The following is a 17,087-nucleotide window of genomic DNA, read 5'->3' on the forward strand; positions in this document are numbered from 1 at the left end:
CACATATTACCACATTTTGCTACTGTGAAGGATTGTAAAAGGATGCAATGCTTTCTGTGTGAGCGTTCCTTGTGGCAAAGCATTCCATGCTCCAACAATTTGTTGCATAAAGAAATTTCTCCTAAATTCTCTCCTCGCTCTCAGTGATCATTTTAAATTGATTCCTCATCTTCACTGATTCCCCAACCAGAGGAAATAGTCTTTCCCTATTTATTCTATCAATGACCTTCCCTCCATCATAAGGTCAGAAATGGGGATGTTCGCTGATGATTGCACAGTGTTCAGTTCCATTCACAACCCCTCAAATAATGAAGCAGTCCAAGCCCGTATGCAGCAAGACCTGGACAACATCCAGGCTTGGGCTGATAAGTGGCAAGTAACATTCGCACCAGACAAGTGCCAGGCAATGACCATCTCCAACAAGAGAGAGTCTAACCACCTCCCCTTGACATTCAATGGCATTACCATCGCCGAATCCTCCACCATCAACATCCTGGGAGTCACCATTGACCAGAAACTTAACTGGACCAGCCATATAAATACTGTGGCTACAAGAGCATGTCAGAGGCTGGGTATTCTGCGGCGAGTGACTCACCTCCTGACTCCCCAAAGCCTTTCCACCATCTACAAGGCACAAGTCAGGAGTGTGATGGAATACTCTCCACTTGCCTGGATGAGTGCAGCTCCAACAACACTCAAGAAGCTTGACACCATCCAGGACAAAGCATCCCGCTTGATTTGCACCCCATCCACCGCCCTAAACATTCACTCCCTTCACCACTGGCGCACAGTGGCTGCAGTGTGTACCATCCACAGGATGCACTGCAGCAACTCGCCAAGGCTTCTTTGACAGCTCCTCCCAAACCCGTGATCTCTACCATTTAGAAGGACAAGAGCAGCAGGTACATGGGAACAACACCACCTGCACGTTCCCCTCCAAGTCACACACCATCCCGACTTGGAAATATATCGCCGTTCCTTCATCGTCGCTGGGTCAAAATCCTGGAACTCCCTTCCTAACAGCACTGTGGGAGAACCTTCACCAGACGGACTGCAGCGGTTCAAGAAGGCGGCTCACCACCACCTTCTCAAGGGCAATTAGGATGGGCAGTAAATGTCGGCCTCGCCAGTGAGGCCCACATCCCATGATCGAATAAAAAAAATACTCTTTATAATGTTTAAAATCTTCTGCTGAATCTCCTCTTAGCCCTTCTCTGTTCCAGTGGAAATAGTCCCAATATCTCAAGTCTGTCTTTATAACTAGTTTCTCATCCCTTCCATCATCCTGGTGAACTTACACAGTGGTCTCGATGGTTTTAATGTCCATTCTTTAATGGAGTGCCCAAGAATGTACACAGTGTTCTAATTGTGGCCTAACTAATGTTTTGTACAATTTTATCATTACTTCTTTAATCTTGTACTCTGTGCCCCATAATTAACAAACCAAAATGCTGCTGCCTTTTCTTATTGATTTATCTACTTGCACTCACACTTTCAAGGAATTATATATTTGAATCCCTTGATCTCTCTGTTTATCCACACCTTTCAATGTCTTTGCATTGAGTATAAACTCCCATTATTTGTTTTTCCTCCCAAAATGTAGTACCTCACAGTTATCCACGTTAAATTGCATGTTCCATCTGCCTGCCAATTCCACTAATCTGTCTGTCTTCCTGAATCTTTATACAGTCCTCCTCACTGTTTGCCAAACTCCCTACTTTTGCATTGTCAACAAATTTTTGAGATTGCGCTCCCTATGCCCAAGTCTAAATGATCAACATCAACCGAGAACAGAAGTGTACCCAGCACTGACCCTCAAGGTACACCACTTCCAACCTTCTCCAATCTAAACAAAATGCATTTACCCCAACTCTTGACTTCCTGTCCATCAGCAAACTTTGTATCCATGCTGCTTTATTTCCTCGTACACCATAAATTTTTCGAACTAGCCTCTTATCGAATGTTCTCAAAATCTATATACACTACATCTACAGCCTTACCATTTATCTATCCAATCATTCACCTCCTCAAACAAACTATGTTATATTTTTGAAACAATACTTACTTCAGTAGATCTGTGTTGCCTATCTTGATTAAACCATGCATTTCTAAATGCTCGCTTATTTTATCTGGAATTTTGGCCACATGAGATAGTCTTCAAACAAAGGCCAAGAGGCTTCTTTGCAGGCTAGGGAGGGAGTGTCGAAGGTGAAAACAGTTGAAGACTCACTTGTATACCTCATGTTAGCTCAATGTAGAGCAGTGTTCTCTGTCACTCTTCAACTCATGCAGATTGCTTTGTAAAATTTCATATTCCTATAAGAGCAACAAATCTGTGTAGTGAGGAAAATCCACCAATAAAAAGAAGCCTAAAATTAGCCAATTAAATTTTTTTGATTTTTTTTTGTGATTTGGACAATATTGGCAATGCCACATTTATTGCCCATCCCTAGTGCCCTGAGAAGGTGGTGGTGGGCCTTCACCTTGAACTGCTGCAGTCCTTGTGTTGATGGTCCTTCCACAGTGGTGTTTGGTAGGAAATTCCAGGATTTTGACCCAGTGACGACGAAGGAACAGCAATATATGTCCAAGTCAGATGGTGTATGACTTGGAGGGAAACTGTAGGTGATGTTATTCCCATGACAATGCTGCTTTGATCCTTCTTGGTGGTAGAGGTCCCAGGAAAGGAAGGTGCTGTCAAAGTAATCTCGGTAAGTTGCTGCAGTGCATCCTGTAGATCGTACCTACTGCAGCCACAGTCCGCCGGTGGTGGAGGGGATGATATGGGTTCCAGTGGCAGGGTCTCCAATCAAGTGAACTGCTCCGGAGTGTAGTAACATATCCAGGATTGAAATGACATTCTCTCAACTTGATACTGCCTTTAGCATTCCAGACTGTTATCCTGTGTGGCAACTTTGAACAACAACAAAGAATTTATTGTTCCTTTGCAGGGATTTTAAAAAAAATTATTTTTCTCGTTCTGTTCCTTTTAATCTTACATTTTGATCTCAGCCATCAGTTATTTTCTAACTTTCTAGAATATGAATTTTTTAAAAGTATCTTTTCATTTTTCTTTTTCACTCTGTTTTCTCACAGTCTGCTTTTCAAGGGTTTTTTCTTCGTTCTGTGTTTCTTTTCTATTTCTGTCATCATCGTCAAATCTCCTCTCAATTTGCTTTTGTCTGCTATATTTTTCTGTACTTGCCAATATTTATACTGTGAATATGGATCTTGTCTTTCTCGTTCACCTTCTTTTCCAGTTCAGCAATCGTGCATGCAGTCCTTGAATCAACAGCTGAAGAGCACATTGTTGACTTTAAGAATAAACAGGGAAGGCAAACCACCATAACAGACTTAGGTCATGTAGTGATGTTTGAAAGAGTCTTGTTTGCTGCACCTTAGTGTTGCTAAGAGATTTAGCAAGTGTTTACATTAGGATCCTCAATTTTGAACTCTTATTACTAAAGTAGAATTGGGAGCTGTGTTGCAAGGATCAGTAAACGTCTATCGTTACTGTAATGTGGAGATCTGTAGACTTAAAAATGTTGTGGATTACAAATTTCTTTGTAATAGCAGTCACAATCAAATTTATAAAAGTCCTACATTGAAAATGAATTAATTCCCTGACCGACAACTAAAAAAGTGTCTCAGGGGGCAGTGACAAGTGGTGTTCTACGGGAGTCTGGTGAGTCTCCTGCTTTTTGTGCTGTTCATAAATTATATGAGGGAGGGTCATTCTAGTAATATTAGTAAATCTTATGAAAAATGATGTGCCTGGCTACCTAATGTAATTCAGATTGACAAAATTCAGAGGGATATAGGCAGACTAAGTGTGAGTGTCCCTGTACACCCCCAAATGAAGATGGTGACTCATATTGGTGCTGTTAGCTCCCTGTGCCTTACCTTAGTGGTCATCTGGTATGAATCTAGATAATGAATGTACTTGAGCTGTTCAGCTGCAATATGCATCACAACCGAGCCCAACCTATCCTCACTAAACATCCATACATGCACTTTTCTAACAGCATTCACTGGATATATACCAGGGATAGTAATCTTGGGTGATTTCCCCCCCTCCTCCCCGTGAAGCCATTTTTGGGACGTCCTGAAGTCATGAAAGTCACAATATAAATGCAAGTTCTTTCCTTCATCTCCTTTATCAACTTTCTTGAACTCATTCTATTCGCTGACCTAACGTATTACTTCCATATCTCCTCCATTGCTAAAGATGCCTCCGGGAAGCTCACTTTCCTCTTTCATATCAAGACTAGAATACTGGTCCTACATCTTGGGAAGACTGTCGAGCATCTCTCTTGTGCTCCTGAATATGATGTAAGCAAAACCTTGCCATCTGATAGTTATTTCTTCTTTTACCACTAGCCCTCTCTCATGTGGTTTCTCTTTCTTTCTCCCTCTGCTTCTCACATAATATCTAACATACATACTGTCACAAAAACACACAAAACCTCTCTTTCCCATCTTTCTAAACCAGCAATCGTTCAATTTTGGACATTGCTGCATAAAGATAAATACTCTCGTTGACTAATCGTGCAGCATGTATTGAAAGACATTGCATTAATAGATTATCTAAATAAAACTGATTATCAGACCAGTTGTCCCTTCTTGAGACAAATCTGTTATTGGACATAGAAGAATTTGTGTTGCAGTCTTGAAGGACAGACAGTTCATCATTGCTTATTTCCGACTACTGGCCTGCCTGATGAGCACAAGAAGCTGCCTGAAAATCCATGCCATTGGAAAAGGGAATCACATATGTTGTCATGGCTACAGGAAATTCTTAGAATAATTTATTTCTGCAAACAAATGGGAGTAGTTTGCTCAGTCGTGTCTGAACTGGGTGGAAAACTTCCACAAGAGAATGAGTTACTGGTGATTCTCGATTATTTGGGAAGTCTAGAATTCAGCATTAGGACCAAGTTTTTCAGGGCTTGGTACTTTAGCCCCGATTTTAACTTGGCGTGAATCAGGCAGGCGGGGGCGAAGGCAAGCAGCAAACTGGCAGCATGAGGCCCAGGTGATTTTAATTCCTGGAACTCACCTGCACATCCCCCAGTCAGTTTCCCGCCTGAAACCGGTGAGAAGCGGCAACTGGCCAGCGTTTGGGAGTGGAATGTCAGGTAGCAGGAGGCTGACGGCGAGGGCCAAAGGAACGGTCCCCGGCGCTCAGGTAAGTCGTAGAGAGAGGGTATGAGAAGGGCCTCATGATCGGGAAGTGGCAGGAGAGGCCTAAACATTCCTACTGGGACTCAGAGGAGTACACTTGGTTCACTAATGTCATTTAGGGATGGAAACCTGCCGTAGTTACCTGGTCTGGCCGACGTGTGACTCTCATCCCACACCAACGTGGTTGACTCTTAACTGCCCTAGCAAGCCGCTTAGTTATATCAAACCACTACAAAGAATAACATTGCAGTGGTTCAAGAAGAAAGCCCACCATCATTCTCAGGGACATTAGGGATGAGCAATAATTGCCTGCCTCGCCAGCGATGCCCACATCCCGAGAGTTAATTTTTTTTTTAAGTTTTAAAACTTGCCTATTTCGGCATCTTCTGACACCGACTCTTCTTCCCACTAGCTTATCCTGGCTGGAAAGCCATGACGGCTTCCCCACCAGGCAACTGGTTAAAATAGCACTTGGGTTTCGATGACACCATCAGAGCCCAATCTGTATATTTAAAGGAGGTCCCTGCTGTTTTCAGGCAAGTGTCCTTCACGCCTGCTCAGACGAGCAGGTTAAAATTGAAGACTTCGGTGTCTGCCAGGCGGGCAGGGTTAAAATCACCCCTCTTAATTCAAACTTCAGTGCAAAATGCCCTGGTCTGAGGTGCCTGTCATGGTGTCATAATTTATGGGAAGTGAACTGGAAGCACATCCTTTTCGTAAGGAACTGGCCACAAATATAGTGTCTATGAAAGTTTCTTTAACTTTACTCTTCTAAACATTACGAAAAGTGTTACGCTGTTATTTCAAAAGCAAATTGTTTTCTGTCTAGCGATGCTGCCCTAACTAGTAAATGCTTTCTTTCAGATCCAGAGATCCTAAACTTCTGGCAGAACACCCACCACATTATACTGGAATCAGAACTATTTGTGGATGGGCAAAAATTTTCTCCAGTACCTGGACTGATTCAATGGCAAAAAAGCATCACCAAGCTAACATTGTCAGTACTGGCAATATCAGTTTCTCTGCAGCCAATGTCACAGTCACCAGGTGCCATCCATGAGTTGGCTTCTGGAACTGCTGAAGTTCAACCCAGCGTGTTTCTTTGTCATCTCCTACATTCAGAATTTCTTGAAGTACGTTTGCTGACCCTGGAGACAGTGTTGTTGTGGCTGGAGGAGACAGATTCCAACCAGGTCAGAGAGACAAATGAGAATGTACTGTTCCTGTTATCAGGAGTTGAGGACACTCTGAAAAAGCTAGCAATGCAAGAAAAACACCCAGAATGTCTTGCCAAGGTGAGGGATTATCTGATATAGTAGCATACAGTATCAGTGAGAATTTCAAAAGTAAATATCTCAAATATGACTTTTTTTTTACTATTGCCTATTTATTTTAAAGCCTTTCAAACAAAATGAGATAATAGCCACCATATTAGTTTTATATATAAAATTAAAATTATGAAAGAACCTAGTCTTGCTGAAAGTACTCACATTGACTATTCTAATGGATCACTTTACTAAACCAATAAAGCTAAGAGCTCAACCTAAAAGTGTTCAAATGACTGACATTGACGTTTACCTTGAAACATAAGCGCAGTCTGTGTGTACAGTTTTATAACTAACCGCTATGTCAAATATTCTAGGTGCTGAGAATATTGTGTCATCTAGATATAGAGAGACTTTTTCCCTGGGTGGTGAATACTTCAGTGATGAGTGAGGACAAACTTCTCAAGTGGATCTTGTCAATAGCGGAGACCACAAAAAACAGGTACTCCTCCAATACTTTATAGGAGTTTAAATATGAGCAAAAGTGCACGAGATTCTGAAGGTTTTTTAACACGGTTCGTGGTCGTTGAAATTCCATTCATTTACTTCTTGAAATCTAAACAGTCTGCCTTGGTTTCTGAAACCACCAGCCTCATTTTAATGAGAGTCTTCACCATGTCCCTATCACTGTGGCAGTATATCATCATGTTTGTTACAGTGTTCAAGGACTAGTTCAGAAATGTGGAGCATTTTTGGAAAGTAGGTGTGGCATGAAGCCTGATTTTTTTTATTCTCAATAGTCTTTATTTTGCACTTGGAATAGCAGATACTGTAGTAAATTTCAGACCTTGAGTTTTATCGCAAACAAATTTCTGTATTGGAAAGTAACTAAGGCCAGAGTCAGGTCTATCTGCCAATTCTATGCAACTCAACCTCACGCATGGTTGTTACATTAAATGTGTGTAGATGTTATCTTTATTAAATGCGTTCTTTGTCTTTTTCTTTCAACCTATTTTTTAAATGAATGCAGAGCATTTGTGAAAGATTCAAGTCCCAATTTTGCAACTCCAGCCAAATCCTGACTGCACTCGCCCATTACGCAGACATACTCACACCGGCAGTGCCACATACATTCCCTACACAAGGGAAATATGTGCAGCGAAGCAAGCTTGCGGGTGCAAAATTAAATGAGCCAGCAGCTGAAGAATTGTTCACCACTAAAGCGGACTTGGAGAGTTCAGTAACTGGTTACAGGTCAAGCATTTCTTGGGAAAAATCCATGCAATGACAGCCATGGGGACGACCCCAGCATTTAGTCCAATTCATTAGAGATGCAGACAGGTACCCCCTTCCCCCCCTCCACCCTCTTGGAGCCCCAAGTCCACTGGTGCCAAAGCTGCCTGGATGAAGATTGCAAAACGAGTCAGTGTAGTTGCCCATACTGCACCTGGGAGCAAATGAGGAAGTAGTCATTTACTGGTATTGTGAGAAGTGCAGCAATAAGTTGCCCATCTTCATTTACATGCCTGTTCTTCCTCCCTAGAAGAAGTGGCACTAATGTCAGTGTTTCTATCCTGTACCCTCCAGGACATGGCATGCCATTTACCCTTTCTCGCAACACTCTTGCCTACAGATAAATGTGGAGGGTACTACTTTGCACATAGCAGATCAAAGTTCAGCTCGAAAAAAGTAGGAATACCACTCTAGGTAATTTGCAAAGTTCTGGATCCAGGATGTAGGTGGTCGGGGAACAAAAGTGCTGTTTGAGATGTTCATTTAGTTGCTTAAATGTGTCTGAGGAATGTGCACCAGGTGAATGATAATTCACAAATGAGGAGGAGCAAGTGGAGATGGCAGGAGCAGAAGAAGAAAGATCTGATCAGCCCATCCCATATGTCAACTGTATGGGCAAGGGATTGGTATCCTACTGAGCCTGCCTTCAAACATGAATTAACGTAGGAGCAGAAGACTCCATCTATTGAGTGTACCATGAGCAACTTGTAGCAATGCACCTCCGACATCACTGCAGTACCTTCAGGGGAGATTTACAGAAATGCAGACTGCCATGAAGAAATTGTACCTTAATCGTAATCTGTATGGGAGCTCAAAGCAATGTAGAAAAAAGCTCTGTACCGAGCTCTGTGAGGAATCCTGTGATTGGCGCTGTTGAGATCTTTGACACCCAATTACATGAGTCTGTCACTGTCATATTTAATAGATTGGGAGAGCGTTTGGGAAGAGATGGTGGATTTCACCCACATCAGATACCTCTATGGACTGCTGTCATCCAGCACATGGGGCACGGCAGGAAAGAAGTTATATGAGATGACTTCCTTAGTGGCCACACATCCTCCCACTCCACCCAGGATGGTTGAAAAGATTGAGGAACTATCAAGAGTGGGCCAGTGCTGGCAGTCACTACATTGTTGCACGTGGTTCCAGTTGTTGCAGGAATATCTCATGAGGCTGCACACCAGACCAGCAAAACAGAACCTCACCACCCAACTGCTGTAATTGCAGGTGCCACTCGGGGATCACTTAGACATTGCCTGAGATTGCAAAGTAGGATAAGCACACTTTATGGGATTACCAATGGGAAGCATGGTTGTAGGATATAATTACCGTAAATTGACAAAATAAATATTAATCTTTTTATTTGCCCATAGTATTGACAGTATTTGTTGAGTAAGGCCATGAAAGGTTAGAAGTGCTGGAAGGGAGCTAAAAGATGGCACTTCACCTTATGTAAAGGAAATGTGACTCGTGTTCTTTAGTTTGGGGGGGGGGGGGGTAGTGGGGATACAATGTATGGAAATTCATTGAAAAAACAAGTCAGGGCAGGATATGTCCACTACTATGCATAGTTTTTAATTACAGAATTCTGCACCAATCTCCCTGTCTGTGTATCATCTCCCTCCTTGTCATCCAGGTGCATGCTCACTCCTCTTTGGGTGGCAAAGTTGTGCAGCATAATTGATAATTTTGGACATTTTGGTTGGATTCCCCCCCTGAGTGGGACAAACAATGGAATTGTTGCTTCAGCATCCTTGGTGTGTTCAGCAGTAACTTTTTTGGTGGCATGGGCCTCATTTTAACTGCGCTGTGCTTTTGTGTGGTTTCCAATTGGGGTCATCAGCCACGGTTGCAAAGGGTAACCCTGGTCTCCCATAAGCCAATTTGTTCATTCTCTCAGGACTTTCAAATGATGAGACTGCCTGCAGCATTGTAGCTACTCCCTGGATAACGGACATTAACATGCAGGATCACAATTTGTGAAACCACCTGAATATTTATGGAGTGGTAGCACTTCCTTTTCACATATGTCTTCAAGCCCTCTGTTCCATCTCGAGAGCCCTGGACTCTTAGGAAGCCTGTCAGGTGGTACGACTTCTGTGTCCATTTGATGCTTCCTTTTCACTGGCAAAGTGATCTTAATTTTCCCACTGGTAAAAATGGCATCAGTCACTTCCAGGTATGAACTGCGAGTGGTTTATCTCGCAGACGTCCCCTGTGGTGAACTGAAAGGATCAAAAGAAAAACTATACTTCAACATTAGCCTTGTTTTCAAAATCACTCGAAAGCAGGCCAACCCCCAAAAGGTGCTGGGACAATTGGAACTTTCAAGACTGAGATTGATAGATTTCTGTTAGGTATGGGTATCATGGGTTATCTGTACCTCAATTCCATTTACACGAGCCAAGGCAGGTAAATGGAATTGAGGTACAGATCAGCCAGATCTAATTGAAAGGCGGAGTAGGCTTGAGGGTCTGAATGGCCTGCTCCTGTTCCTATGCCCGTTGAGGTGTCCACGCTCATTTTATATGGGTTAACTGCATGCTGGAGGTGGAGCCTCATCCAAAGTCATAATATGACATGTAAGACGTTGTTTCTAAATATACCATTTAAATGGATGTCACACATGCTGGTAGCTTAACCATATTCAGCCCACCAAAACTCTGCATCAGAACATTGGGCATGCAAAGCTGGAGGGCCTAATTTTGCAATTTGAGCCACGATGGAGCTTCATAAAATTGACCCTCTTATGTCAGACTGAGTGGAAGTGTTCATTAGACCTTTCTTCTTTCTAATTTACATTAATAATGTAAGTTTCCCAAATCTGCTAATAGCGTTAAAATAGGGAAAGTAGCAGAAACAGAGGAAGCAGCAAAATATTTACTGAAAGATTTAGATTGGCTTTGCAATGGGGAAAACAAATGGTGATTGAAACTTAACACTGTTAAATGTAATGTATTGTACATTGGTAGAAAAAATGTGCATCAGGGTATACAACGAATGTATTGGCAGAGGGAGACTTAAAAAGGGGCCTGGGAATAATTATAGACTTCTCGCCTTATGTGGTGAAGCAATTAAAAAAGCAAGTAGAATGCTTGGATATGTAATCAGAAGAGTACAATTATCCAGATGTTAAGCTGAGGCTTTCCATTGCATTAGGCAAACCTCAAACAGAGTAATCACTGTGTTTGATTTTGGCCACCATGTCACAAAAAATGTACATACAAGCATTGGAGAGTGTGCAGAGAAAAGCAAAATGGGGATGAACAATAAAGAGATTTAAAGAAGCTCACACTCTAGTCTACAAAGAAGGAGGCTAATGGGGTATCTCATCAAGATATGTCAAATGGATGTGGATAAAGGATACCCGGATATTTCAAGTTAAGCCAGCAAAATAAAACCAGAGGGCATAAATTTAAATTAGTGAAAAGTAAATTTAAAGTGACTATTAGGAGGAACTTCTTTAATCAAAGAATGATGGACTATCTGCTGGCTCGGTAGTAGAGGAAAAAGCATTATAGATGTTCAAAGTACAGTTGGATGTTCTGGTTGAAGAGTTATGGTACAGGAGGGATGAGCCTTAGACTCAATGGCGGTGAAATTGGTCTTGGGTGCTAGCGTAAAACGGGTGGTAGCGAATCATCGGCCCGTTTTACACCCACCCCAATTTTCTTTTCTATTCTCTTTCAGTGCTACTCTTGAGCTGTCTTACAAATTACATAATGATGAGGATGAGTCCATCTCTTCTTCTTTCCCTTTCTATGACAAAAGGCATATTTCTCCTGTTTCTTATCTAATCTCCAGGGGGTCGATTTTAGGATGACCGAGCGGGTGCGTTCGTGGCGGGGGGGCTCCGAAAATTCGGGATTCCTGGGACGAATCCGGAGCCTGGCTCCAACCCGCCCACTTCCGGGTTCCCTAATGACGCGCTTAGATGCGCGTGCAGCCCCCGCATGCGGGACTCCCACCGGCAATAAAAGACGGCGGGATCCCACTTAAGGCAATTATTTTGATAGTTCAGGTCGTTTGCAGACCTGGTTGGAAGGATATTTTAGGAGGGGTGGGATTTTCAGGTCAACTGAGCGTGTTTCCTGTACTGGGGGAAACATTCCCAGTTGAAACAGACGTGTTGCAGCCACCAGCCTGTGGGAGCTGCAAAGATCCATTTGACAGGTTGGGGGGGGGGGGGGGAGACCCTCACTCATTGCAAGAGGCCACTCTGTCACTTTGGACAAAGTTTGGCCTCCACCACCCTCCTCCTAACACAAAAATTCACAAACTTGCAACCTTAACCCCGGCGTGCAGACATATTTACCTACCTTGCGGACCCCCTCAAACGTACATCTTCCGGATGGGGGCCTCCATAGCTGCAGTCATGACCTCCTCGGAGGACAAACAGGATCACCAGCCTCGCTGGCCACGCCGTCCACCTCTGACACGTGGAGCTCCACAACACAGTGCTGTGACACATCCACCTGCACAGCAGGAGGGAGGGCAACCACAGAGAGAGATGCGTCGCCGAAGGCACTATCCTCACCACAGGGACTGCAGACAGAGGCTCAGCTTCCTGGACCTCTCTGAGCAGCAGTGCACACGGAGGCTCAGAGTCACTCAACATGTAGTCATGGACATCTGCAGCCTCCTTCATGCCGAGCTGCTCCCGGCTGGCCCGAGCACCATCTTCATACCTGTCGCTGTCAAAGTCACCACTGCCCTCAACAACTTCTCCGGATCCTTCCAGGGTGCCACCAGGGACATCGCCGGCGTCTCTCAGTCATCTGCACAAAAGAGCCCTGCAAATACACCTACACCCACTCTGCAGTGACACAATGGGTGGCATCAGGTGTGGGTCTTCATGGTGATCCTCAGGAAAGGGCATTATTGCACAAAACAGACAAGATTTGCAAAGACATGGCAGTAGCGGTGATAAAAAATTTAAATGTGCTTGACAAAACAAACAAAACTAAATGAAAAACATGACATTCTGTCATACACCCTTGTGCATCCCCTTTGTGCTCACAAAACCTTAGCCTTACGTTTGCGGGAACCCCGACGTGGTGCTAGCCCTGTGGCTTCAGCAGAGGTAGTGGCAGGTTGCTCTTGTTCATGCCCTGACCGATTAGATGCTTTGCGCGAACGCCCTCTGGGTTTCGGTGCCCGTGAGGACCCCTCCAAAGACTGCTCCACCTACACCTGTGCAGGGGCAGACTCGGCCACCTGGAGAGGAGGCAGCATTGTGGGTACTGGTTGAGAGGGGGGCAACGGGTGAGACGTGGGAGCGCTTTGAGTGGAGTCCCTACTTCCATGTCCCCTTTCGCCATCATCCCTCTCCTGGGCCTTCTGGCACCTCTTCTCCTTTCAAGGCAAAACACAGAGAGGCGCAATTGATTGATGGTTGCATAGTGAACCGCTGCATGCATTGGTGTGGGTGAGGGTGACCATGAGGGAGATGCATGGGAGGGTGCGTGTGAGACATAGCCATGAGATTGTATGAGGATTGGGTTGCGTGGTAGTGTTCGAACAGGAACTGGGGCGGTGAGTAAGTGCAGGCAAGGTGAGGATGATGGTTGAGTGGATGTGAGGAGTGATGTGAGAGCGTCGTGGTGGCAGTGCAGAAGGAGTTTTGTGGTGGAGGAGGTGATGGAAGACGTAGTTTGGGAGAATACGTAAGTATACTCACTTTGGCTGACCTGGTTAGCTCATTAAAACGCTTCCTGCACTGGACCCAGGTTCGGGAGATGTTACTGCTGCTGCTGACCTCCTCTGCCACCTCGAGCCAGACCTTCTTGGTGGCAGAGGCAGGCCACGTCCTCCCGTCCGCTGGGAAAAACGTTTCCCTCCTCCTCCTGACCCCATTGAGCAGCACCTGGAGTGAGGAGTCTGAGAACCTTGGAGCAGCCTTGCCTCTGGGCTGCTCCATGCTGCCAATTTGGTTCTTTGCTGCAGGAAGAGCATTGGAGGACTGCCCCTTTAAATAGGGCTCCTCCTGCTGACAGCCTGTGATGCGGGTGCACAGTGCGCCTGCTTCACCGGTCTGGAACGAGAAACCCGGAAGCACGCGTAAGTACCTTCAATTAGGCTGCGATCGCGTGCGGAGCACCCCGATTTCACTGGGTGCGTTACCCACGCGTCCAGTCGACCCCCCGCTGCCAACCCACCTCCCTCCTAATATCGGGCCCTATGTCTCTGCCTGCCCCCCCCCCACCTTTCTGGTCTTGTCTAAAATGAGAAATTTGTGTAGGGAAGGATTTATATCCTATAGTTCAGTGACACGACATTTGGATACACAGCATGTTCAGAGTGGGGATTTTTGTGGAAAAGTCCACCACACAAAAATGATAGTGTTTTATATTTCTGAAAGGCAATCAGCCAGTATCATCTTTGCCACCTGCAAGTGATGTAATGAATCATAGATTCAATATCAGATATCTGTCCTTATTAACGTTGCCTCCGGAGGCACCCTATTGTGCCATCTAATATACTAAAAAAAATTTTACAACACACGCTCAATGCCAGTTTAATGTTAGTTGTGAATCAATATAATTTAAATCAGGCTTGTTGTAAACAATCCTTATCTCAACTCTGCTTTCCTGAGAAACATAGCATGTGTGCTGCACTGGAAATGTGATATCTGGTGCATGAGTTGACTTAATCAACCTGATTCAAACCAAATGTGGTTTCCTTTTATAAATAGGATTTTGGTTTCCTGAGATTCTTAAAGGAATATTCCAGGATGAGGCCGTACTGTGCCTTTGTACTTGTGGAAAACAAAATTCCCAAGGAACTATAGAACCATGGAAGTTTACAGCACGTATCTGCGCAGGCTGTTTGTTAGAGCAATCCAAAAGTAATCCCATTGCCCTGCTCTCTCCCCATAGATTCAAATGTTTATCTACTTTTCCATTCAAAAAATGCAGTGGCCTCTGCCTCAACTATTCCCTGTGGTAAAGTGTTCCAGGCTCTAGCTACTGTCTGTGTAAAAAAATGCCTGTGCACATTTTTAAAGGGGGTGCAGGAACACTGAGACCTGGAGATTCACATACATAAATCTTTGAAGGTGGCTGGATAAGTCGATAAAGCTATTAAAAAAGCATATGGAATCCTGGGCTTTATAAATAGCGACATAGACTACAAAAGCAAGGAAGTTATGCTAAACCTTTATAAATTGCTGGTTAGGCCTCAGATGGAGTATTGCATCCAATTCTGGGCGCCATACTTTAGGAAGGATGTCAAGGCCTTGGAGAGGGCGCAGAGGAGATTCGCCAGAATGATACCAGGGATGAGGGACTTCAGTTATGTGGAGAGAATCGAGAAGCTGGGATTGTACTCCTTAGACCGAAGAGCAGAGAAGGATAAAGGGAAATTTAATAGAGGTATTAAACATTGAGGGGTTTTGATAGAATAAACAAGGAGAAATCGTTTTCCACTGGTGGGTGATGTGATCAGTGGACACAGATTTAAGATAATTGGCAAAAGAACCAGAGGGGAGATGAGAATTTTTTTTATGCAGTGAGTTGGTATGCTCTGGAATGTACTGCCCAAAAGGGTGGTGGAAGCAGATTCAATACTAACTTTCAAAAGGGAATTGGATAAATACTTGAAAAGGAAAAATTTGCAGGACTATGGGGAAAGAGCTGGGAAATGGGATTAATTGGATAGCTCTTTCAAAGAGCCGGCACAGGCACGATGGGCCGAATGACCTCCTTCTGTGCTGTAAGATTCTATGAAAAAAAAATTCCTTCTAACTTTTCTCCTCAATCTCTTGGTGACCGTTTCATATTGATGACCCCTTTTCACTGACCACTCAACTAGAGGAAATCAACTTTTTCTATTCATCCTATCAAAACTATTCAAAGAAACTACAGAAACATCATATTTCAGTTGCCAGCCTCAAAAGCAGCAAGATATTGACCTCAGTTGGGGTACCTTCCATTGCATTTTTTTGCACCAGTACTTGAGAATGAGGTCACTGATGTGCTTTTTCCTGGACTATTTCTTTAATTCTGGTACGGTTGTCACCATTTTAAATGACATGTACCTGAAAAGTCCATTATTTCAACACTTAAGTCATGAACACAACCTATGGCAGTGTGTTCCAAATTGTGCTGTTCAATAGAAAAATCCCGATTTGCAGCATTACATTTTTTTCACCACAAGAGGGGTTCTGTTTCTTCTCATTACATGCTTGCTGACTGCTTTTGTTGTAAAATTTCACTACTGCACAGTAATGTTGTGACTGATAAATTTTTTAAAAACACATAAAATTTAGAAATTGCTTTAAAAAAATCAATTTTTGACCCTTTTTCATAGCAAGAAGACTACTTCGACAAGGTTTTTTTGTTTTTGATACGCTGAAAGTTTAATTCCCTTTTCTATTTGGTGCATTATCTTTTTGCTGCTTTCTTTTTTGTAATGAAAACCTCTGTAGATCAATGTCAGTGGTCAGAGGGAAAAAACTGATGCAAGGTGACAGTGAATATGTGTCACACAACAGTTAATGCAAAATAAACAACTGAGTGTTTTGGCCATATACTTCCAATACCACATGCATAAGTTACTTATGGTAGTTGTGACACAATTGGAAATGAAAATAAGGTAGAAAATATGTTTTAAATGAAAAACAAAACAAAAAAAGGACTTCTAGGTCAGGAATAGTTTTGCTTGAGTGCAGAGTAGAGCTGCCTCTGAGCAGTCTGCTTTAGTTCCCAATCTGAGTAGTGTAGTACCGACTGATGGTCATTGTTGCTCTGAGGTGTCAGCCGTGGCTCAGTGATGCCACTCTCGCCTCTGATTCAGAAGGTTGTGGGTTCAAGTCCCACTCCAGAGACTTCACCACAAAATCTAGGCTGACACTCCAATGCAGTACTGAGGGAATGCTGTCAGAGGTGCTGTCTTTCGGATGAAACGCTAAACCGAGGCCCCGTCTGCATTCTCAGGTGCCCGTAAAAGATCCCATGGCTCTATTTCGAAGAAGAGCTGGGGAGATCGCCCCGTTGTCCTGGCCAATATCTATCCCTCAACCAACATTACTAAAAAAAAGTTTATCTGGTCATTATGACCTTGCTGTGCGCAAATTGGCTGCAGTGTTTCCTACGTTACAATGGTGACTACACTTCAAAAGTACTTCATTGGCTGTAAAATGCTTCGGGACGTCCTGAGGTTGTGAATGCCACTATATAAATGCAAGTCTTTTTCTTTCTCTGAACTTTCTTCTCTTGTTCTTTCTGAACCGAACATACGCAAACTCTTCCTCCTCCCTACATCCGCACTGTGTTGAAATCAAGACTCATCACGTAGTCTCCTAATGTAACTCATTCTTTACCCTGACCTAAAATCTGTGGAACT

At 43.6% G+C, this 17,087-nt stretch overlaps 1 protein-coding gene and 1 long non-coding RNA gene across 2 annotated transcripts in view; one reads left to right on the forward strand and one right to left on the reverse strand.

Moving 5' to 3' along the window:
• Positions 1-2,280, reverse strand: part of LOC137324485 (uncharacterized) — a 31,306-nt gene extending 29,026 nt beyond the window's left edge. Inside the window, exon 1 of the long non-coding RNA XR_010963632.1 lies at positions 2,066-2,280. This is a non-coding gene — a long non-coding RNA (uncharacterized lncRNA). The remainder of the gene's footprint in view (positions 1-2,065) is intronic.
• thada (THADA armadillo repeat containing) overlaps positions 1-17,087 on the forward strand; it is a 307,554-nt gene that overhangs the window by 235,431 nt on the left and 55,036 nt on the right. Inside the window, exons 31-32 of the mRNA XM_067988802.1 lie at positions 6,049-6,479; positions 6,827-6,951. Coding sequence (XP_067844903.1) covers positions 6,049-6,479; positions 6,827-6,951 — 556 coding nt within the window. The remainder of the gene's footprint in view (positions 1-6,048; positions 6,480-6,826; positions 6,952-17,087) is intronic.

The sequence above is a fragment of the Heptranchias perlo genome, chromosome 8 (genome assembly GCF_035084215.1).
Source record: "Heptranchias perlo isolate sHepPer1 chromosome 8, sHepPer1.hap1, whole genome shotgun sequence".
Lineage (NCBI taxonomy): Eukaryota > Metazoa > Chordata > Chondrichthyes > Hexanchiformes > Hexanchidae > Heptranchias > Heptranchias perlo.